Source organism: Theobroma cacao, chromosome 7 (genome assembly GCF_000208745.1).
Source record: "Theobroma cacao cultivar B97-61/B2 chromosome 7, Criollo_cocoa_genome_V2, whole genome shotgun sequence".
In the NCBI taxonomy this organism is placed as follows: Eukaryota; Viridiplantae; Streptophyta; class Magnoliopsida; order Malvales; family Malvaceae; genus Theobroma; species Theobroma cacao.
The window spans coordinates 992,374-1,015,024 of NC_030856.1; the positions used below are offsets into that span (position 1 = coordinate 992,374).

Sequence of the window (22,651 nt, forward strand, 5' to 3'; positions counted from 1 at the left end):
AACCTTTCTTTTCTTCTTTCGGCTATCATTTCTTCTCTTTCCTTCTTAGTTGGCTTATACCTCAGGCCAAACCTTTCTTCATTTTTGGTAGCACGTATGGGCCTTCTAATACCTTGTAGTTCTTTTCCCAATCCTGCCCCCGCTCGGTATCCTGTTCCTACTATCTGACTGACAGCCATCTTAGTGGTTTTGGAAAGCCTCGAAATAGGCGGTGTGGTTCCTTCTCCAACATATGTGGTGTTAACAAACTCGAAGGATCGAAAGGAACATTCAGGCACTTCTTCCGCCGTTTCCACGTAAGGAGTATCTGTTGGCTTGCTTATGAGTAAGTCCTCTTCCCCGTTAACACAGACAATCTTCCCATCTACGATGAACTTGACCTTCTGATGAAGAGATGAAGGTATGGCCCTAGCCATATGGATCCAAGGTCTTCCCAACAAATAATTGTATGAAGGAGCGATATCCATAACCTGGAATTCAATGGTAAAGGTACACGAGCCAATTTCTACCGGTATCTCAATGTCCCCTACTACTTCTCTCTTTGTTCCGTCGAAGGCTCTCACGATCATTTGACTCTTTCGCATGTAGGACATGTTGATGGGTAAACGGGCCAAGGTCCTCATGGGCATCACATTTAAGGACGATCCGTTGTCAAACAGTACCTTTGCGACGGTACAGCCTTTACACTTGGTAGTGATATGCAAGGCTTTGGAATTTCTTCTACCTCCAGAAGGGATTTCTTCATCGCTAAAGGATATTATGTTACCCACCGAAATGTTTCCAACGATGTAGTCCAAATTTTCAACTTAGATATCGTGATCCACATATGCTTAGTTCAGAATCCTCATCAAAGAGTTCCTATGTGGTTTCGAGCTGAGAAGCAAAGATAGTAGTGAAATACGAGCGGGCAACCTGTTCAATTGCTCGACCACATTGTACTCACTATGTTTGATAAACTTGAGGAACTCGGCAGCTTCTTTTTCCGTCACCAGTCCTTTTGAGCCATCTGTCGATTCCGGAGGTTGCACCTTTTCTTCTCTCGATCTTTGCTCTTTTTCCTTTCCTTTCTCATTCTTGAGATTCTCCAATGCTTCCGGTGAATAGCAACGTCCGTTGTGTCCGCACCCTGCCAGTCGTACCTCTCTCCCCCCTTTTTTCATTTCTTTTTTATTTTTTAATTTTTATTATTTTTATTATATATTTTTTTAATTTATTTTTTTGTTTATGATTTTAGTGTCTACAGAGTTAGCATTTGAAAAATGGCATTCTTGCTATTAGATGAATCGATCCTGGCAATCGCTTTCTTAATATTTGCTGTCAGAGAAGATGGAGAGAATTGGATCGTGGGGCAGAAGCAACCACTAGTCTGTACAAATGGATAGCCAGCTAAAAAGACAAGGTTCACCATTCAGTTGGGGGTAAAAAATTCCCCTCCACTTTTTTGATGAACCATTCATTTCTCGAAGGTGTTTAACAATGAATAATTCTTTATTTTATTTGAAAGCACAGATGCTATCAAGTACACAAATAGTCACATATTGAAAGTAATGCAAGTATTCTCCACCTTTCCCTTATCTGTTAAGCTGTTCAAAGCTTGATACCCTCTACTTAAATCTTATTCAAAGGGTCCTGCATACAAATTTATAAAGATGTCGGTAATAGAATAATATTATTCTTGACAATAATTAAGATTACATCGCATGTCTTAAGAGGCCAGGAATGTGAATGTTCATCATGTAATCCTCCCAATCAATACTCTTGGAATCGAAGTCAAATACACCCATATCAATGCCTCTCCCTTGAGCCACCATTCGCAACTTGTCTAAATTTGTGTCACTAAAGCTGTATAGGGAGAAAAGAGCATTTAAAACAATTTAATTAGTGATTAAAAATATTAAATTGTTAAACCAAATGCAAGAATTTTTAAATAAATAATAAACTCATATGCATACTCACATGCCCTTAAAGAAGGTATAAGGCTTGTAAAATTCTGCCAACCGCATTGCCAACTTGACTTTGCGATTAAGGTCCATGTAAACTTGCCTGAAATACTGGCCACTAAGGGCATTCACCAAATACAATACCTTTACAAATTCGAAACATAAAAATATATATTATGATAAGAAATGAGAATTAATTAAATAAGAGAAGTTCTGATAATAAATACAACACCTAATGTTTAAAGAAACCTTTAAATTATTTAAAAAAATTTTAAATAAACTTTTATTCTTTTATTACGTTCAATTAAATCTTTGTGCTTTTATTTTAAGTCAAATAGATTTTTATAACTAATGGTTAATTAACTGTCATTAATCAAAACGTCACATGTCATTTGATGTCAAGCGATGCTAACGTGGCATTAAGGTGGAGGGTGAAAAATATCACATGGCCATTTCATCATGTCACTATCTATCATAACATGTCAGCATACCATCTCAACACCACATGACATAAAATGAAATGAAATGTTTTGACTAATTATAGTTAGTTAACCGTTAGTTTTATAGACTTATTTGGCCCAAAACAAAAATATAACGGTTTAAATGAATGCAATAAAAAAATAACATATTTGAATTTGTCTGAGTTGTTCAAACACATTTTTAGATAATATGTCAAAATAAAAATTAAGATTGTGACAAACCTTCAATGGGAAGACATATTTAATCCACATGTACAGAAAAAATCCATTGACTGTGCTCAACACTGTTCCTTTACGAACTTTAACTCTTTGTCCATCTCTATTAATCCATGGCTTTTTAGTGAAATAATGATATACAAATTTATGAAGATCCCCGAATTTTATAGGATTTTTAAATGAGGAGCTAACATGGTAAATGGCCGGACAAGATTGATAATTCGTGTGAACAACCATGGCCACAGCCATTGCATTTACCACCATGTCCGCTGGTATCTGCATAAATTTTGAAATTCACGTGTTTAATTTCACTTGCAATTATACCCAGCTATAGGAAGAAAAGGGTATATGTTACCTAGAGACTAAAAATACTCACCACATCGAGGGCATAGCTAGGATAGCCAGGAAAACATGTTAATTTCCCCTTGCCATAACTCACAATGACGCTATCTATGGTTCTGTAGTAACGCAAAAATTAATGAGTCATTATTCCAAATACACAACGTTAATGAAAGCAATAATTTTTTTAAAAAAAAAATTAATGAATGCGATAAATTGCATTAATGAAATATAATAATAATCCTAAATCAAATACCATAAAAATTTGAAGTTACAATTTGGTCGTGATAATTACCTCACACCTTCAATCCAGCCAGGGAAGGGTTCTTTATAAGTGCTTGCAATCATGGTAGGGCGGATAATGACAAGAGGCAAATCTCCTTTGAAGTTCCCTAAAAGCATCTCTCCCATTGCCTTTGTAAACACATATGTGTTAGGCCACCCATACAATTTTGCCCTGTATTCATAAGAAACAAGGTTTGTCATTGTTTTCTTTCTACTTTTTTTTTTTAATTTAAGAAATCGTCCATACTATTCAAGGTGAAGTGGAAATAACGACGGTGAGAGAGAAACCTTTTGAGACCGAATTCCATCATTTCTGATTTTATTACTTCGTTTGGGGCATGTTGGAATCGCAATTCATCTAATTTTTCCTCCACAATTCTCTTCTCTTCAGTAATGTCTAATTTAAATGTTTTCAACAGTGTGTCATCCATGGAAAATGGTTTCTCTAATATGATTCCTACTTGTTCACCGCACACGTAGGCTAAAAGAAAATTATGATAAAAAGCATGATTGTCAATCTTAATTCATCTCCGATATAAGTACTGAATGTACTAAAATTTAACTATGTATATAGCTAATTTCAATTACTAATCAATCAAGAACTATCAATGTCATATTCACCAGTTGATGTGTGGAGAAACAACTTTATCGCATCACATTTCTTTGCAAAGTTCAAAGCGTTGAAAGCTCCAAACGTATTGATGGCCAATGCAACATCATACCTTGAAAAATAAGAGGAAAGAAGTAAAGAAAAGCGGCAAATTATAGGCAAAATTATGTTCTTAAGACATACTCCTACAATTCAAATATGAGGATTCTAAATTACCTTTCATTGAATCCTGTCATGGCAGCAACATGTACTACAATTTCTATTTCTTTCAACATTTGTTCCCTTAATTTTGATTCATTCACCCCCAAGTTTTCGGAAGAGATATCGCCAGGCACTGCTATTACCTTGGTTGATATAAAGGAATCAAATTCCGAACCCCAATTGTCTCGAAGAATCGTAAACAATTCTGTATCTATAATCTACATAAAAATTAAGACGTGTAAGTTTTTTTTTGTGAATTTGAAATTGAATTTTATATCATGTGTAACAAATTGGATCAAAATAAAAATTTTAATTTTAAATTTAGTATGAATCATATGATCGAATAGTAGTAATTACGAATATGACTTTCATGATTATCGTAAAATTGTCTGAATTATGGAACTTAAAATTCATTATATACCTCACTATGCAGGCGTTTTGTGGCAGATTTAGCATCTGCAGCCCTCAAAAGAAGATACAGCTTATTCACATTTGGTTGAATCCTTAATATCTTCTCGACAAAGACTGAAACCGTAGTTGAGAATTAAATCATTCAGTAAAACTAAAATGATTAATTATATTGTCTTAAATGAAATCATCATCCTTGGCTTTGTAAGAGAGAGATTACTCTTTGCCAAAAATCCAGTTGCACCAGTGACTAAAATAGTTTTGCCTTGAAGAAACTTGACAACATGATCCAACTCCATATTCATGTCTGAGAAGCCAAAAAGAAATCAAATTAAAGAAGTAATTTATTTATAATATTTATTGGAATAAAATTGGCTAAAATTCAATATTTGATAGAGAAAAGATAAGATAAATATATCCTTCCCAACATGTAAATTGCAATGTTTAATGACAATTTGGAAGTATTGAAAATAATATTAATTAAAGTTGAAAAATAATACAACATGTGACATCACCTTGATTTGGGAATTTCTTTTCCCCTGCTTTTTTTTTCTTGTTCTTTTGCCTGTTCTCCCTCTTCTTCTTTATGTGAGTTGTAAGAGGCATTTATAGGGGAGAACCAGAGCTGTCGATGGAAGTGGAAAACCCCCATTTTGGTGCCCTTAGGCCAGAGCTTTTGTGCAATGAATGAGTTGTCGCATTGATAGGGGAGAACCAGAGCTGTTGATGGTACTTTCATTATTACTATGAGAATGATATTGCCATCACATTGCTGCACACAGTTTCGTAAATTTGATTGTGACGTCGAATATTAATTTTTGGCACTGGGACGAAAGTGACTGGAGGAAAGAGGGAGGGGGACCTGCCATTCGCTGACCATTTGGCACTGATTGGAAGAGATAATTAAGGCCAACTAGGTTTTTTTTTTTAGTTTATGAAATAAAAGTAAATTCATTTATGTGGAAATAAATGCATAAACACGTTTCAGTGGGTGAATTCAAGCCAATAAACACATAAAGCTATGAATCTATATTGATCAAACCGTAGTCATTTTCCAATTAGAACTCGTTAAACATAAAACATTTACCTCTAAATACCATTGGCTGATCAATTAGGTGAAAAACAAGACTAGTTGAACTGTGTACTAGCTAGTTTTCTTTCAGAGGAAACTGTCCATATATAGTCACATTTTACCGTTTCAGGCGTTGTTCCATCAAGTAAAATCACCAGCTACTAGACGTACCCGGGCAGAGTTAATCAATTTTTGTTAGATAAATCAAAAACAAAGTGAAATAAAAGTTTAAAATTTTTTAAATTAATACATTGCATTTAAACAACAATCAAAAGTTTCATCATAGAAAATAATTTTATATGACATAAATTGAAAAAGATAAGAAAGAAAAACTAACAAAAAAGTTGTGCTCGATGATACTTTCTAGATTCATAAAATATAATGCATAAAATATATATAGTTAACTATGATATATAAAATTTCACACAATAATTAAATAATATAAATAGAAAGAAATGTGTTAGTTTACAGTATTCAAGTTCACAAGATCATAACTACGATATACACAGTAAAGAAAACTTTACTGTATCCAAGTTCACAAGATCATAAATCTCTCTTTTAAATAATGAAATGTGTTTCAGTAGTTAATTACATAAGAGAGAGTAAAGTAAAATAAAAGAACAAAAAGAGAAGAGAAAGAGAGGGAAAAAGAGGTGTGAATAAACTTAAATTAGGGTAACGTTAATTAGGATTTGTAGAGTCATTTTTTTTTTAATTGGGAGAGGGGGATTAGAACCCTGCTCTTTAGGCAGGGGGATTATGCACCAATCAATGAGCCAGGTGCTAGGATTTGTAGAGTTATTTTATTATTTATTATTTATATTAATTATTAAATAAAAAATTATTTTGAGGAATATTAAAAATATATAATAAAAAAATATTTCAAAATTTTTGAAGGGGTCACAACTTCCTTAAATATACTACTCTCTAAGATTATTAAAAAAATATATAATCATTACAAATTTTCAAAAATTTTCTCATAACAATATCACTCTCTGCCCCTGAACACACCGATTAACAACAAATGATATTTTGTGAACTATGATGTTTACATATATAACTATGCATAGCATTTCTTTAGGGTTAAGAAAAAATATTTTAGTAATTCTACTTTTAATTCAAACTTACATATATGATGTTTATCACTATTAGCAAATTACGTTTAAACTTTTAAAAATTATGTAATTTAGATTCGAAAAATTACTAGACTAGTGATGTTTAAATCAGGATCGTTGGTTCGGTGTATGCTTGTTAGATTACAGCTAACTGAGGGCAGAAGCTGGAAGCAGGATTAACTACCGCAAATGAGGAAGGCAAAGGAGAGACATGTCAAGGTAAAAGATGGATTAGTAGGGGGGATACCTTCCCTCTCTGCTCTCCTCAAACACCTATATTTGCTTTAAAATGATATGGAATGAGGACAAATAAATATTTTTTTTATACAAAAAAATAATAGAAGGTATGTTTGAGATTTCGCTTAATGACAAATAAGTGATTTGGTGTAGCAATGCTGCTATGATCTACAATAAAGGATTGATAATTTCACACATATTGAGGAGAAATTTATATGCTGATGGACAAATTATCAGTTTGATTGCTGTTCATGTTGGTAGGGTTGGAGAGTTTAACTGGTATTTACATGGTCTATGGATGGCCCTTTTGCAAGTTGTACGGAAATCTTGGTTTTTCCTAACTTGTGCCTTTTGTTGCAACAGTCTTGCTAATTAATGCTTGCAAAGCTTCCATTAGGCAAATTGCAATGGAAGCTTCAGGACAAATTGATGGATTCAAAAGATCAAAAGAATGAAGGCAACATCTAAGGTTTTAAAGAATATGAGAATTCCGAAGCTTCAGGGATGGGAAATGATGTTCAATTTGAAATCGAAAGAAGAATTTTAATTTCATATTACAAATTAACATGATTTTCATGATTATCATCAAATTGTCTGAATCATGTTAACGAAAAATGGAACTTAAAATTCATTATATATTTCAGTGTGCAAGCATTTAAATTGTGACAGATTTCATATCTGCAGCCCCAACAGCAGACAGAGCTTATTCACCATTTGGTTGAATCCTTAATATTAATCTTTGCCAAAAATCCAGTTGCACCAGTGACTAACATAGTCTTGCCTGGAAGAAACTTGACAACGTTATCCAACTCTATATTCATGTGTGAGAATCCAAAAAGAAATCAAATTAAAAAAAGTAATTTATTTATTGTATATATTGGAATAAAATTGGGTTAATTTGAATAATTTAATAGAGAAAAGATCAGATATATATCCTTCCCAACACTTCACCAAGAAATTGCAGTGTTTAATGATTTTGGAAGTATTGAAAATAATATTAATTAATGACTTGAAAAATAATATAACATGTGGACACCAAGTTGATTTTGGAATTTCTTTTCCCATGGTTTTTTATTTTCTTGTTCTTTTACGTGTTTTTCCTCATCTTGTGAATGTGAGCTTTAAAAGACTTGAAAAGTAATATAACATGTGGACACCAACTTGATTTTGGAATTACTTTTCCCTTGTTTTTATTCTCCTGTTCTTTTACCTGTATTTCCTCATCTTGTGAATTTGAGTTTAAGAGGTATTTATAGGGGAGAACCTGAGTTGTTGATGGTTATTTTCAAAAATACCCCTCATACATAATGTGTTTTTGAAAATAACTTTATCTATAATTTTAACTATTTCTAGTCAAGAGAAATTATTTTTGGATTAAATTACTTTTAATGAAACAAACTCATATATTTAGTCTGCAGTTCAAACTGATTCATATCTTTTGAGCTTTTCTCGTCAGACCATTCATTTTTGGAGTATTTTTTACCAGAAAGAAAAACTTTTAAGCATTTTAAGCATTTTAAAGTGATTTTTGATATACATAGAAAACCTTTGAGCGTTTTGAGCATTTTTAAGCATTTGGAGTCATTTTTGATACATAAAGAAAAACCTTTAAGTATTTTGAGCATTCTTCGATAAGTAGGCATATTCGTTGATTATATTGTTAAATAGAATATAGTATATTATTTGATGTTGTTGATTTTGTTAAATGGAATTCAGTAATTTTGGTGGTTTTTAGGCCTTGGGTAACTGATTTTTACGCATTGCGTGACTAGTTTAGAGGCATTGCATTACTAATTTTTAAGCATTGCGTGATTGATTTTTAAGTATTATGTGACTAGTTGATATGACATTACGTGACAGGTTGATAAGCATTACGTGACTGGTTAGTAAGGTATTGTATGACTAGTTAGGAAGGCATTGTGTGACTTAGGTATTGCCTAAAAATCAGTTACGCAATACCTAAAAACCAATCACATAATTCCAAAAATCCAATGACACAATACCTAAAAACCAGTAAAACAATACCTAATATCTTCTCGACATTTGGTTGAATCTTTAATATCTTCTCGAAAAAGACTGAAACCTGAGTTGAGAATTAAATCATTAAGTAAAACTAAAATGATTAATTATATTGTGTCTTAAATGAAATCATCATCCTTGGCTTTGTAAGAGAGAGATTACTCTTTGCCAAAAATCCAGTTGCACCAGTGACTAAAATAGTTTTGCCTTGAAGAAACTTGACAACATGATCCAACTCCATATTCATGTCTGAGAACCCAAAAAGATATCAAATTAAAGAAGTAATTTATTTATAATATTTATTGGAATAAAATTGGCTAAAATTCAATATTTGATAGAGAAAAGATAAGATAAATATATCCTTCCCAACATGTAAATTGCAATGTTTAATGATAATTTGGAAGTATTGAAAATAATATTAATTAAAGTCGAAAAATAATATAACATGCGACATCACCTTGATTTTGGAATTTCTTTTCCCCTGTTTTTTTTTTCTTGTTCTTTTGCCTGTTCTTCCTTTTCGTCTTTATGTGAGTTCTAAGAGGCATTTATAGGGGAGAACCAGAGCTGTCGATGGAAGTGGAAAACCCCCATTTTGGTGCCCTTAGGCCACAGCTTTTGTGCAATGAATGAGTTATGGCATTGATAGGGGAGAACCAGAGCTGTTGATGGTAGTGTCGATGGAAGTGGAAAACCCCCATTTTGGTGCCCTTAGGCCACAGCTTTTGTGCAATGAATGAGTTATGGCATTGATAGGGGAGAACCAGAGCTGTTGATGGTAGTGGAAAACCCCCATTTTGGTGCCCTTAGGCCATAGCTACCGATGGTCCTATTTCATGTGTGATATCCCATCTTAATTCAATGTGAATATGATTGTTAACACCTTTATAAGAGTTTACGTTAAACACTATTAGTAAATTGCGTTTAAACTTTTTAAAAATTATGTAAATTAGATTTGAAAAATTACTAGACTAGTGATGTTTAAATCAGGATCATTACACTATGTGGTTCGGTGTATGCATGTTGGATTACAGCTAACTGAGGGCAGAAGCTGGAAGCAGGATTAACTACCGCAAATGAGGAAGGCAAAGGAGAGACATGTCAAGGTAAAGGATGGATTAGTAGGAGGGATACCTTCCCTCTCTGCTCTCCTCAAACACCTATATTTGCTTTAAAATGATATGGAATGAGGACAAATAAATATTATTTTTTTGTACAAAAAAATAATAGAAGGTATGTTTGAGATTTCACTTAATGACAATTAAGTGATTTGGTGTGGCATTGCTGCAATGATCTACAATAAGGGACTGATAATTTCACACATAGTGAGGAGAAATTTATATGCTGATGGAGAAATTATCAGTTTGATTGCCGTTGATGTTGGGAGGGTTGGAGAGTTTAACTGATATTTACATGGTCTATGGATGGCCCTTTTGCAAGTTGTACGGAAATCTTGGTTTTTCCTAACTTGTGGCTTTTGTTGCAACAGTCTTGCTAATTAATGCTTGCAAAGCTTCCATTAGGCAAATTGCAATGGAAGTTTCAGGACAAATTGATGGATTCAAAAGATAAAAAGAATGAAGGCAACATCTATGATTTTAAAGAATATGAGAATTCTGAAGCTTCAGGGGTGGGAAATGATGCTCAATTTGAATTCGAAAGAAGAATTTTAATTTCATATTACAAATTAACATGATTTTCATGATTCTCATCAAATTGTCTCAATCATGTTAACAAAAAATGGAACTTAAAATTCATTTTATATCTCAGTATGCAAGCATTTGGTGACAGATTTAATAGCTGCAGCCCCAACAGAAGACACAGCTTATCCACCATTTGGTTGAATGCTTAATATTACTCTTTGCCGAAAATCCAGTTGCACCAGTGACTAACATAGTCTAGCCTAGAAGAAACCCTTTTTTTTTTTTATAATTGAGGTAGAGGGAATTCGAACCCTGCGTTTTAGTCAAGAGAATTATACATCAACCAATGAGTCAAATGCTCCGATGCTCTTACCTGAAAGAAACTTGACAATGTTATCCAACTCTATATTCATGTATGAGAATCTAGAAAGAAATCAAATTAAAAAAAGTAATATATCCATTGTATATATTGGACTAAATTTGGGTAAAATTGAATAATTTAATATAGAAAAGATAAGATATATATCCTTCCCAACATTACACCAAGAAATTGCAATGTTTAATGATAATTTGGAAGTATTGAAAATAATATTAATTAATGACTTTAAAAATAATATAACACATGTGGACACCAACTTGATTTTGGAATTTCTTTTCCCTGGTTTTTTATTTTCTTGTTCTTTTACCTATTTTTCCTCATCTTGTGAATATGAGTTTTAAAAGACTTGAAAAGTAATATAACATGTCGACACCAACTTGATTTTGGAATTTCTTTTCCCTTGTTTTTATTTTGTTGTTCTTTTAACTGTATTTCTTCATCTTGTGAATCTGAGTTTAAGAGGTATATATAGGAGAGAACCTAAGCTGTTGATGGTTCTTTTCAAAAATACCCCTCATACATAATGTGTTTTTAAAAATAACCCTCTTTATAATTTTAATTATTTTTAGTCAAAAGAAATTACTTTGGGATTAAATTACTTTTAATAAAACAAACTCAGATGTTTAGATCCGCATCTCAAACTGCTCATATCCTTTGAGCTTTCCTCACCAAACCATTTATCTTTGGAGTATTTCTTTCTAGAAAGAAAATCTTTTAGGCATTTTAAGCATTTTAGAGTGATTTTTTATGCTCGTAGAAAACTTTTGAGCGTTTTGAGTATTTTTAAACATTTAGAGTCATTTTTGATACATAAAAAAAAAACCTTTGAGTAATTTGAGAATTCTTCGACGAGTAGGCATATTCGTTGATCATATTGATAAATAGAATATAATGTATTATTTGAAGTTGTTAATTTTGTTAAATGAAATTTAGTAATTTTGGTGGTTTTTAAGCCTTGGGTAACCGATTTTTGCGCATTGTGTGACTAGTTTTTAGGTATTGCATTACTAATTTTTAGACATTACGTGATTGATTTTTAAGTATTATGTGACTAGTTGATATGACATTACGTGACAGGTTGATAGGTATTGCGTGACCGGTTAATAAGACATTGCATGACTAGTTAGGAAGGTATTGTGTGACTTAGGCATCGCCTAAAAATCAGTCACGTAATGCCTAAAAACTAATCATAAAATATCAAAAACCAATCACGTAATGCCAAAAAACCAGAGACGTAATGATTAAGGCACGCAATGCCTAAAAATCAATCTCGCAATACCTAAAATCCAATGACACAATACCTAAAAACTAATAAAGCAATACCTAATAAGTAATCGATTTACCTGCTCGTAGTCAGGTTTAAGTTGCCAAAGTTATACAGCGTTCTAATTTACAGATATATCTAATTAATTCCAACCCCCTCAACTATGGGGTTCGATGAATAAATCAATAAACCCAAGAACCTAAAACATATACCTCGATGTCATCTTTGCACTTTGGGGTGGCAAGAAAGAGCTGGACGACAAGATAGATAGTATTTGCCAAGAGAGAGAAATCGAGATTTGATTTTGAAATTTTTGTCTGGATTGTGGAATAGAGAAAATCGAAACCATTTTATTTTGTCTAAAATTTTTTAAAGTGCATTATTATCAAGTCATGTCAAAAATTAACTAAAAATAGTTAAAATTATAATGAAAGATATTTTTAAATTGGATTTATGAAAAGGATTATTTCTCAGAATTTTCTCTAGTAGAAAACACCCCATTTTGGTGCCCTTAGGCCATTGCTTTTGAGCAATGAATGAAGTTATGGCAACCGATGGTCCTATTTCATGTAATGGCCTTTCCTTTCTGAAATTGGGTATTTTAATCCGAACATAAAGTTAGGTTTAATTTCTACCAAATTTAGGGGCACGCTAGAGGGAAGCCCCAGCCAACAGAATGTGGAGGTGGATTCCAATGGGTTTGTTAAGCAAGTGCCGACATTGCTATCAGTTTGTCTAGTTTGGCTCTCAGAGTCAAAAAAGGTTACTCTCTAACAATCCCTATCACGGTCATAGACTGAACCCCACAAGAAAATATTTGGTCTTTAATTATTGGTGTAAGAAAACAAACAAAAATTCAGACTATGAATTCTTCATTTTACTTTGAAGCAAAGATAAAATGACGAAGCATCATGTACACAAATAAATAAAGAACTATCAAGGCAATAACATCTGTCATTGGTCACAATGAAAGTAATGTAAGTATTCTGCATCTTTCCTCACCTGTTAAGCTGTTCAAAGCTTGATACCCACTAATTTTTTTTTTTTTTAGATTTAGGGAAGGAGATTCGAACTTTACTCTTTAAGTGAGGAGATCATACACTAACTAACGAATCAAATGCTCGTATGCGTCCTCTACTTAAATTTTATTCAATTACTTTTATTTTTTAAAAATAATTAGACTTAATCGCATGTCTTAAGAGGCCAGGAATGTGAATGTTCATCATGTAATCTTCCCAATCAATACTCTTAGAATCGAAGTCAAATACACCCATATCAACGCCTCTCCCTTGAGCCACCATTTGCAACTTGTCTAAATTTGAGTCACTAAAGCTGCATAGGTAGATAAGAACATTTAAAGCAACGTAATTGGTGATTAGAAAAATTAAATTGTTATGCCAAATGCAAGAATTTTGAAATAAATAATAAACACATATGCATACTCACATGCCCTTAAAGAAGGCATAAGGTTTGTAAACTTCTGCAAACCGCATTACCAATTTGATTTTGCGATTAAGGTCCATGTAAACTTGCCTGAAATATTGGCAATTGAGGATGTTCACCAAATACAATACCTTTACAAATTCGAAACATAAAAAATATATACTATGATAAGAAATGAGAATTAATTAAATAAGAAATGCTTTGACACATCTATATATATATATTCAACTTTCTTAATTATTAGCCCTAAATATTATTTTCCTTTTTATTCTATTTTCTTCTATACCTATTTTTTTTATCATTAAATATTTACCTTTTATATTTTAATTCATTATTGTTATGATTTTATAACTAAATATTTATTTACTTTATATGAATATTTTTTCATCTACCTAAATAAATTTTCCTTACAACTAGATATTTATCTATTTTTTTATTTACAGCTTTCTATTTATTATTATTTTACCCCTATTTCTCTACTCTAAAACCTCTTATAATTTTTTTATAATATTTTTCCATCCTATTTAAATTAATCACATGTTTATAACAACAAATTTCAAGCTAAATAAAATAAGCCAGCCCAACAAACTTAACCCAAGCAGATTTATAAATGGGTCAAAGAAAAGGTTATACCTTTCTTGGGCTAGAATTGGCCCAAGATAGTCGGCGAAGGAGAAAACAAGTCTGCTGCACCAGCTAACTAGATCCCTTTCAAAACGCACCGTTTGGTGCTTTAAAGGCCCCTTCAAACAACGCCGTTTAGGCTCAAACTCACTCTCCCTTCCCTTCCCCAAAACAACGCCGTTTAATAATAACCAAACCTAAGTATAAAAAACCTCTTTTCTCCTTTTCTCTCATTTGCCCTTTTCACTTTCTCTCTCTAGTCATCGACACGTTCTACCTTCTCTCTAAAACAAAACCCCTTCCCCTTTTCTTTCAAATCCGAAATCCAAACCTACCTCTCTCTTCACTTTCCTAGCCGGCTGCTCTTCCTTCTCTCTCCCTTACAACCACCAATCGAAAGCCCCAAACCCCGTGACTATCTCGAAAGAGAAGAAAGAAAAGCAAACCAGTCCCTCTTAGTTTCGAAATTTTTTAAGGCTTTTTCTTTGGATTTCTTGGTTGTGGTTTTTTTATTTTTTCTTTCTTTTTGTGGTAGTGTATATGGCTAAGTATTTTGGTTGGTAACATAAAGTTAGCGCTTTTTCATTCTAGGGATTTTTCTTTTTTTTGCATCTCTTGATTGTGGCTGTTGGTTGTTGGTAGAAACCTAGGATTTTTTGTTTTGATTTTAGGGTTTTCAATCTCTCAATAAAATCTGCCCCTTTTTAGCTTTTTTTCAATCCGGCTTTCCTCCCTTAACCAAAATTTTGAAGATGATGGCCTCGAAAAGGTGAGCATGATTTCACAGATAATGGCTTATGGAGGTGACCCAAATCTGACTCCCAATGGGCATTGAATGCTCTGTGCAAGCGTGTTTTCTGAAATGTTGACTATGGAGGTCATGTATTTCAGTTTTTTTTATTATAATTTATTTTATTTTATTTATTATTTATTATTATCTTTTGTTTGAAAGAAAAAAAAAAGTCTAACATTAATGAAGTACGAAACTTAAAATATTAGATACCTCACTACAAAAATATTTTTATCTTGAAGAAACTTGACAACATTATCTAATGCAAGAGTGTCTAATATTGTATTTTATTTAATTTAATTTTTATTAATTTTAGTTGATTTAAGAGTATATTATTAGATTATTATTATTTAAGAATTATAGATATAATAAAAAAAAAAATTTTACTTGTACGAGGACTTTAAGTTAATGATGTTTTATTTAAAAATAGAATACTTATTTTGTTCAAATTTCTTGTTAACTATTTTAATTGTATTAGATAATTAAGAGTAGAGTTTTATTAAGATGTGGGCTTATAATACTATAAATAACATTTTTAAGTTTAGTTATGAGACATTTAAATTGAGAGTTAATAAATAATATTTTTTGAAATAGGAGTGTTTATTTTTTTGGGTTTTTTTTAAAGAGTAAAAGGTTTTAGTATCTTTAGTTTAACCAACCAAAGTGAGATTTTGGTTATTTTTTCACTTTAGTATGGTTTTTAATCTTGTCAAAATTGGTGATTCACTTTAGCGAGGTTTTTAACCTCATCACGATTGGTGTCTTTCATAACATCCAGATGTTTTTACAACGCATAAGTAATTTATCTATAGTATATATTGAAATAAAATTGGGTACAATCCAACAATTTAATAGAGAAAGATAAGAAAGCAATGTTTAATCATAATTTGGAAGTATTGAAATAAAATTATTAAAGTTGAATAATAATCTAACATGTGGTCATCACCTACCTTGATTTTGGAATTTCTTTTCCCTTTTTCCCATTGATTTTTCCGTGTTCCTTTAGTTGTTCATTCTCCTATTCTCTATGTGAGTTTTAAGAGGTATAAATAGGGATAAGAAAAGTTGTGTGTTGTAGTGGAAAACCCCTTAATTTTGGTACCCCTAAGCCACTGCTTTTGAGCAATGAATGAAGTAATTATGGCAACCATGGTCCTAATTTCAAGTGTGAAATCACATCTTATGTTGAATGTGAATATAATTATTAACATTTTAATAAAAATTTAAGTTAATCACTACTTAATGGAGTTTAAACTTTTGAAAATTACATGATTTAGATTTGAAAAATTGTTCGACCAATAATATTTAAATCAAGATCGTTACTCCATGTGATTTGGTTCATACACATTGATAGTAGCCAATTGACGCGAGAAGCTGAAAGTAGGTTAATTACCACAAATGACGAAAGTAAAAGAGAGTTTTTTTTTTTTTTGTTTGAAAAGCATGTAAAGGTAAAGGATGGATTAATAGTAGGGATGCCTTCCCTCATAAACCTACCTTTTCTTTTCTTTTTATGTAAAAAAAAAAATAGAAGGTGCGTATGAGATTTCCACCCTTTAACCAGACAAAAAAGTGAAAATTCCTTAAATTCTTTTCCTTTCTCTTCGTAAGTTAACTAAATAAGGTAATTTTATTATTATGTCAAAAATGAATCTTTTCATAGTTCGAATTTTATTCACAACTGTTATAGTTTGAGGACTTGTTTTAAGGTAAAATATACATACTGCTATGAGTTTTGGCCATAATTTCTTGCAAGTTTATTAATATTCGAAATGAATAGTCCGTTCCAAAAGAATATCTTGCGCTGGACGCATAAGTCCTATCATTAGTTAATCGTTAATGTTTTTGGTATTTGATCACGTGGTAATATTTTTAGGATAATTTTACCTTTCATTATGTCGTAATGTGCGGGAATGAGAACCTGACGCTTGGCCTGAAAAATTTAGAGAGTCGCGCGAAATTTTTTTTTTTTATCTAGGTGCGATTCGCCACCTATTAAAATTGTTCTTCTCAACAAAGTCTTAAATTAATTTTAGGATTGCTTAAAGAACAAGACTTAGTCTATGTATTTCAGAGTTGGATTCGGAAGTACAGTTACACATGGGGAAAGATTAGCAATCTCATGATGCCCGTTCTACAAATAGTACCACTTTATCATATATTATCCTATTAACCTTAACTTTTTACTTTTATTTTTATATTTCCCTAATCCTTATTTATTTATTTTATTTACAAATTAAAAATTTTTTTTTTCAACCTTACGGGGTGAGACGTGCATATGATGCAATTGTAAAATGCATGGCATAAAATCTAGATAATGTCAACGAAAACCATTTATTGAGTGTACTTCTTGAATCCACCCATCACACTAGTGAGATCTAAAGGTATTCTCTCACCTAGAGAAATACATGAAAAACTCGCATTCGCAAGTTTAATGAGTAAATCTCATCATCAAAGTAGTCGTTTGTATGTAAAAACTATATTTTAATAAATGCAAATCTTAATACAAGTAGAAACTTTTTATTAAGGATATTCTTCGAGTCTTTTCATTGTACTAGTGGGACTCAAAGGTATCCTTTCACCTAAAAAATAATTGGTTAAAAATGTTTGTTTACACTATGTCCATGAGCACTTTTATCTTCTGGTTCCCCCAAATTTGTTTCTGTTTCCAGGCGCGTGTATGCTTATATGGGAATCCCATTGCAATCAAGTAATATCTCATCTGCACTTGCAACATTCAGGATGCTTGAGGAGCCCATTTACAATCTTCCCGATACAATCTCAACGACTGTGATTAGACTAAAGGATCCCTGAATAGAATATCCTAATCATTTCTCAACATGATGACCTGCCAGCTGATGTCATTCAGAAGCTTCCTAAAGGAAGTACTGTCATAGCAGTTGATCAGAAGTCCTTCCACCAGTTCCTTGGTTCTCTTGCTCTATCTTGGCACATTCGGTACTCTTTTTGTTCTTCATTCCGGACTTTTCACCTAATCAAATTCCCTTGTATTCCAGGAATTTTTCTTGAAGCTTTTGAGTGAAAACATTTATATATGCTACTCATCAAATAGAACTTTAATTTTACCAAATGCGAATCTTATATATCCTGGTGAGTGATTCATATAGTTTGAAACAGTAACTCATCTTTCCTAGGAAAATAAGGTATCCCCTATCTCTACATTCCTTTTAATGGTAACGAGTTAGCAGTTGAAAAATGGCATTCATGCTATCAGATGAATCGATCCTGGCAATTGCTTTCTTAATATTTGCTGTCAGAGAAGATGGAGAGAATCGGATTGTGGGGCAGAAGCAACTACTAGTCTGTGCAAACGGATAGCCAGCAAAAAAGACAATGTTCACCATTCAGCGGGAGGTAAAAAATTCCCCTCCACCTTTTTGATGAACCATTAATTTCTCGAAGGTGTTTAACAATGAATGATTCTTTATTTTATTTGAAAGCAAAGATGCTATCAAGTACACAAATAGTCACATATTGAAAGTAATGCAAGTATTCTCCATCTTTCCCTCATCTTTTAAGCTGTTCAAAGCTTGATACCCTCTACTTAAATCTTATTCAAAGGGTCGTGCATACAAATTCATTCAAAGGGTAATAGATAAGTTTTTTTTTTACAATAATTAAGATTTAACCGCATGTCTTAAGAGGCCAGGAATGTGAATGTTGATCATGTAATCCTCCCAATCAATACTCTTGGAATCGAAGTCAAATACACCCATATCAATGCCTCTCTCTTGAGCCACCATTCGCAACTTGTCTAAATTTTTGTCACTAAAGCTGTATAAGGAGACAAGAGCATTTAAAACAATTTAATTAGTGATTAAAAATATTAAATTGTTAAGCCAAAAGCAAAAATTTTGAAATAAATAATAAACACATATGCATACTCACATGCCCTTAAAGAAGGCATAAGGTTTGTAAAATTCTGCCAACCGCATTGCAAACTTGATTTTGCGATTAAGGTCCATGTACACTTGCCTGAAATCCTGGCAACAAAGGATGTTCACCAAGTGCAATACCTTTACAAATTACAAACATAAAAAATATATATTATAATAAGAAATGAGAATTAATTAAATAAGAGGAGTACTTATAAAAAAATACAAGACATAATGTTTTAAGAAACCCTTAAACTATTGAAAAAAATTTAAATAAATTTTTATTTTTCTATTGCGTACAATTAAGTCTCTATACTTTTATTTTGAATCAAATAGATCTTTATAACTAATGGTTAATTGAGGTGGAGAGTAAAAAATACCACGTGACTATGCCATCATGTCATATTAGTATGTCATGTTATTATCTGTTATGACATGTTAGCATTCTATATCAACATTACGTGATATAAAATGACATGTAATGTTTTAACTAATGACAATTAATTAATTATTAATTTTATGAACTTATTTAACCCGAAACAAAAGCATAACAGTTTGAATGAATGCAATAAAAACATAAAAATTGATTTAATTTTTTCTAAATAGTTCAGAGTCCTTTTAGATATTATGTCAAAATAAAAATTAAGACTGTAACAAACCTTCAATGGGAAGACATATTTAATCCACATGTACAGAAAAAATCCATTGACTGTGCTCAACACTGTTCCTTTACGAACTTTAACTCTTTGTCCATCTCTATTAATCCATGGCTTTTTAGTGAAATAATGATATACAAATTTATGAAGATCCCCGAATTTTATAGGATTTTTAAATGAGGAGCTAACATGGTAAATGGCCTGACAAGATTGATAATTCGTGTGAACAACCATGGCCACAGCCATTGCATTTACCACCATGTCTGCCGGTATCTGCATAAATTTTGAAATTCACGTTTTTAATTTCACTTGCAATCATACCCAGCTATAGGAAGAAAAGGCTATATGTTACCTAGAGACTAAAAATACTCACCACATCGAGGGCAGAGCTAGGATAGCCAGGAAAACATGTTAATTTCCCCTTGCCATAACTCACAATGACGCTATCTATAGTTCTGCAGTAACACAAACATTAATGAGTCATTATTCCCAATATACAGCGTTAATGAAAGCAATAAATTGCATTAATGAAATATAATAATAATCCTAAATCAAATACCATAAAAATTTGAAGTTACAATTTGGTCATGATAATTACCTCACACCTTCAATCCAGCCAGGGAAGGGTTCTTTATAAGTGCTTGCAATCATGGTAGGGCGGATAATGACAAGAGGCAAATCTCCTTTAAAGTTCCCTAAAAGCATCTCTCCCATTGCCTTTGTAAACACGTATGTGTTAGGCCACCCATACAATTTTGCCCTGTATTCATAAGAAACAAGGTTTACCATTGTTTTCTTTTTACTTTTTTTTTTTAAATTTAAGATATCGTCTATACAATTCGAGGTGAAGTGAAAATGATGACGGTGAGAGAGAAACCTTTTGAGGCCGAATTCCTTCATTTCTGATTTTATTACTTCGTTTGGGGTATGTTGGAATCGCAATTCATCTAATTTTTCCTCTACAATTCTCTTCTCTTCAATAATGTCTAATTTACATGTTTTCAACAATGTATCATCCACGGAGAATGGTTTTTCTAATATAATTCCTGCTTGTTCACCGCACACGTAGGCTAAAAGAAAATTATAATAAAAAAGCATGATTGTCAATCTTAATTTATCTCCGATATATGTTCTGAATGCACTAAAATTTAACTATGTATATAACAAATATCAACCACTAATTAATCAAGAACGATCAATTAATTTCATATTTACCAGTTGATGTGTGGAGAAACAGCTTTATCTTATCACATTTCTTCGCAAAGCTCAAAACGTTAAGAGCTCCAAACGTATTGATGGCCAATGCAACATCATAGCTTGAAAAATAAGAGGAAAGAAGAAAAGCATAGGGGGCAGCAGTTGATAAAATTATAGGCAAAATTATGTTCTTATGGCCTACTCCTATAATTCGAATATGAGGATTCTAAATTACCTTTCATTGAATCCTGTTGTGGCTGCAACATGTACTACAATTTCTATTTCTCTCAACATATGTTCTCTTAATTTCGATTCATTTAGCCCCAAGTTTTCAGATGAGATATCACCTGGCACTGCTATCACCTTAGTTGATAAAAAGAGATCAAATTCTGATCCCCAACGGTCTCGAAGAATCCTAAATAATTCTGTGCTTATGATCTACATAAAAATTAATCCATGTAAGACTTTTTTTGTGAATTTGAAATTGAATTTTATATAGAGTGTAATAAACTAGATTTGAAAGAAGAATTTTAATTTCAAATTTAGTATAAATCATATGATAGAATGGTAGTAATTACGAACATAACGTTGATGATTATTGTCCAATTGCCTGAATTTGTTAATGAAGTACCTAAATTAAAATTCATTAGATACCTCACCATTCAACCGTTTTGTGGCAGAATTAGTATCTGCAGCCCTAAGAAGAAGATAGAGCTTATTCACATTCGGTTGAAGCCTTAATATCTTCTCCACAAAGACTGAAACCAGAGTTGAGAATTAAAACATTAAATAAAATTAATATGATTAATTATATTTTATTTTAAATTAAATCATCATCCTTGGCTTCGTAAGAGAAAGAGAGAGTACCCTTTGCTAAAAATCCAGTAGCACCAGTGACTAAAATAGTTTTGCCTTGAAGAAACTTGACAACATTATCCAACTCCATATTCATGTCTGAGAACCCAAAAAGAAATCAAATTAAAGAAATAATTTATCTATAGTATATATTGGAATAAAATTGGGTAAAATCCAATAATTTAATAGAGAAAAGATAAGAAACCAATGTTTAATGATAATTTGAAAATATTGAAAATAAAATTATTAAAGTCGAAAAATTATCTAACATGTGGACATTACCTACCTTGATTTTGGAATTTCTTTTCCCTTTTTCCCACTGATTTTTCCTTGTTCTTTTAGTTGTTCTTTCTCATCTTCTCTATGTGACTTTTAAGAGGTTTTTATAAGGGATAAGAAAAGCTATGTATGGTAGTGGAAAACCCCCCCAATTATGGAACCCTTAGGGCACTGCTTCTGAGCAATGAATGAAGTAATTATGGCAACCTTGGTCTTTATTTCAAGTGTGACATCACATCCCATGTTTGAATGTGAATGCAATTATTAACACTTTCATGAAAATTTAAGTTAATCAATATTAGTTACTACTGGAGTTTAAATTTTAAAAAATCACATAATTTAGATTTGAGAAATTATTCAACCAATAATATTTAGATCAAGATCGTTACACTATGTGATTTGGTTTATACACATTGACTATAACCAATTGAGGCGAGAAGCTGAAAGTAAGTTAATTACCTCAAATGAGGAAGATAAACGAGAGATTTTTTACCCCATAAGCTCCTCAACATCTTGCGAATAACAATAATTTAAAGGGCAACAATCAATCCATCTGTTTGAAACATGTTTATTTCATGTATTTGTTCTTAGTTAAACATCAATCACATGATAAAGAGATATATTATTGGATTGCTATCCTCCACCAATTCCACAAGCTGAGGTGTCTTCTTAAGGTTGAGATATGCTAATAGTTAGATGTGCAG

General features: G+C 32.0%; 2 protein-coding genes and 1 long non-coding RNA gene across 11 annotated transcripts; 1 reads left to right on the forward strand and 2 right to left on the reverse strand.

Annotated features, from left to right (window-relative positions):
- LOC18593327 (fatty acyl-CoA reductase 1) lies at nucleotides 1,468-9,564 on the reverse strand. 5 transcript variants are annotated; one of them, XM_018124741.1, is made up of 12 exons: nucleotides 9,379-9,564; nucleotides 9,084-9,170; nucleotides 4,699-4,785; nucleotides 4,492-4,595; nucleotides 4,086-4,288; nucleotides 3,881-3,981; nucleotides 3,548-3,740; nucleotides 3,270-3,431; nucleotides 3,012-3,093; nucleotides 2,828-2,911; nucleotides 1,957-2,084; nucleotides 1,468-1,842 (listed from the first exon to the last, which is right to left on the reverse strand). In XM_018124741.1, the coding sequence occupies exons 1-12, from the start codon at nucleotides 9,467-9,469 to the stop codon at nucleotides 1,692-1,694; spliced, it is 1,473 nt and encodes a 490-aa protein (XP_017980230.1). In that variant the 5' UTR covers nucleotides 9,470-9,564; the 3' UTR covers nucleotides 1,468-1,691. The 5 variants fall into 5 exon arrangements, 4 of the variants coding, with proteins under 4 accessions (XP_017980230.1, XP_017980227.1, XP_017980229.1 ...); XM_018124738.1 differs by having other exon boundaries at nucleotides 2,642-2,911; XR_001928796.1 differs by having other exon boundaries at nucleotides 1,751-1,842; nucleotides 1,957-2,058; nucleotides 2,642-2,911.
- LOC18593330 (fatty acyl-CoA reductase 1) lies at nucleotides 1,741-21,767 on the reverse strand. 5 transcript variants are annotated; one of them, XM_018124747.1, is made up of 10 exons: nucleotides 21,681-21,767; nucleotides 21,468-21,571; nucleotides 21,049-21,251; nucleotides 20,832-20,932; nucleotides 20,494-20,686; nucleotides 20,215-20,376; nucleotides 19,990-20,071; nucleotides 19,620-19,889; nucleotides 18,978-19,101; nucleotides 1,741-1,842 (listed from the first exon to the last, which is right to left on the reverse strand). In XM_018124747.1, exons 1-10 carry the CDS (start codon nucleotides 21,763-21,765, stop codon nucleotides 1,823-1,825), a joined length of 1,344 nt encoding a protein of 447 aa, XP_017980236.1. In that variant the 5' UTR covers nucleotides 21,766-21,767; the 3' UTR covers nucleotides 1,741-1,822. The 5 variants fall into 5 exon arrangements, with proteins under 5 accessions (XP_017980236.1, XP_017980235.1, XP_017980231.1 ...); XM_018124746.1 differs by lacking the exons at nucleotides 1,741-1,842; nucleotides 18,978-19,101 and adding exons at nucleotides 13,337-13,539; nucleotides 13,654-13,748; XM_018124742.1 differs by lacking the exons at nucleotides 1,741-1,842; nucleotides 18,978-19,101 and adding exons at nucleotides 13,337-13,539; nucleotides 13,654-13,781.
- On the forward strand, nucleotides 12,981-18,595 carry LOC18593329. Its single transcript, XR_001928797.1, has 2 exons — nucleotides 12,981-13,184; nucleotides 17,737-18,595. It is a non-coding gene; the product is annotated as an uncharacterized LOC18593329 (long non-coding RNA).

Bases quoted from the DNA above. Each gene is read 5' to 3' on its own strand.
- LOC18593327 (XM_018124738.1), bottom strand. From the start codon at position 9,469: ATGCCTCTTAGAACTCACATAAAGACGAAAAGGAAGAACAGGCAAAAG. The intron at 9,171-9,378 runs GTGATGTCGCAT...TTGGGTTCTCAG, and splicing joins AAAGAAATTCCAAAATCAAG to ACATGAATATGGAGTTGGAT. The intron at 4,289-4,491 runs GTATATAATGAA...ATTTTTATGTAG, and splicing joins CAAAACGCCTGCATAGTGAG to ATTATAGATACAGAATTGTT.
- LOC18593330 (XM_018124742.1), bottom strand. From the start codon at position 21,765: ATGAATATGGAGTTGGATAATGTTGTCAAGTTTCTTCAAGGCAAAACT. The intron at 20,377-20,493 runs GTTTCTCTCTCA...TTATGAATACAG, and splicing joins AAGGAATTCGGCCTCAAAAG to GGCAAAATTGTATGGGTGGC. The intron at 13,540-13,653 runs GTGAGTATGCAT...CTACCTATGCAG, and splicing joins TATGCCTTCTTTAAGGGCAT to CTTTAGTGACTCAAATTTAG.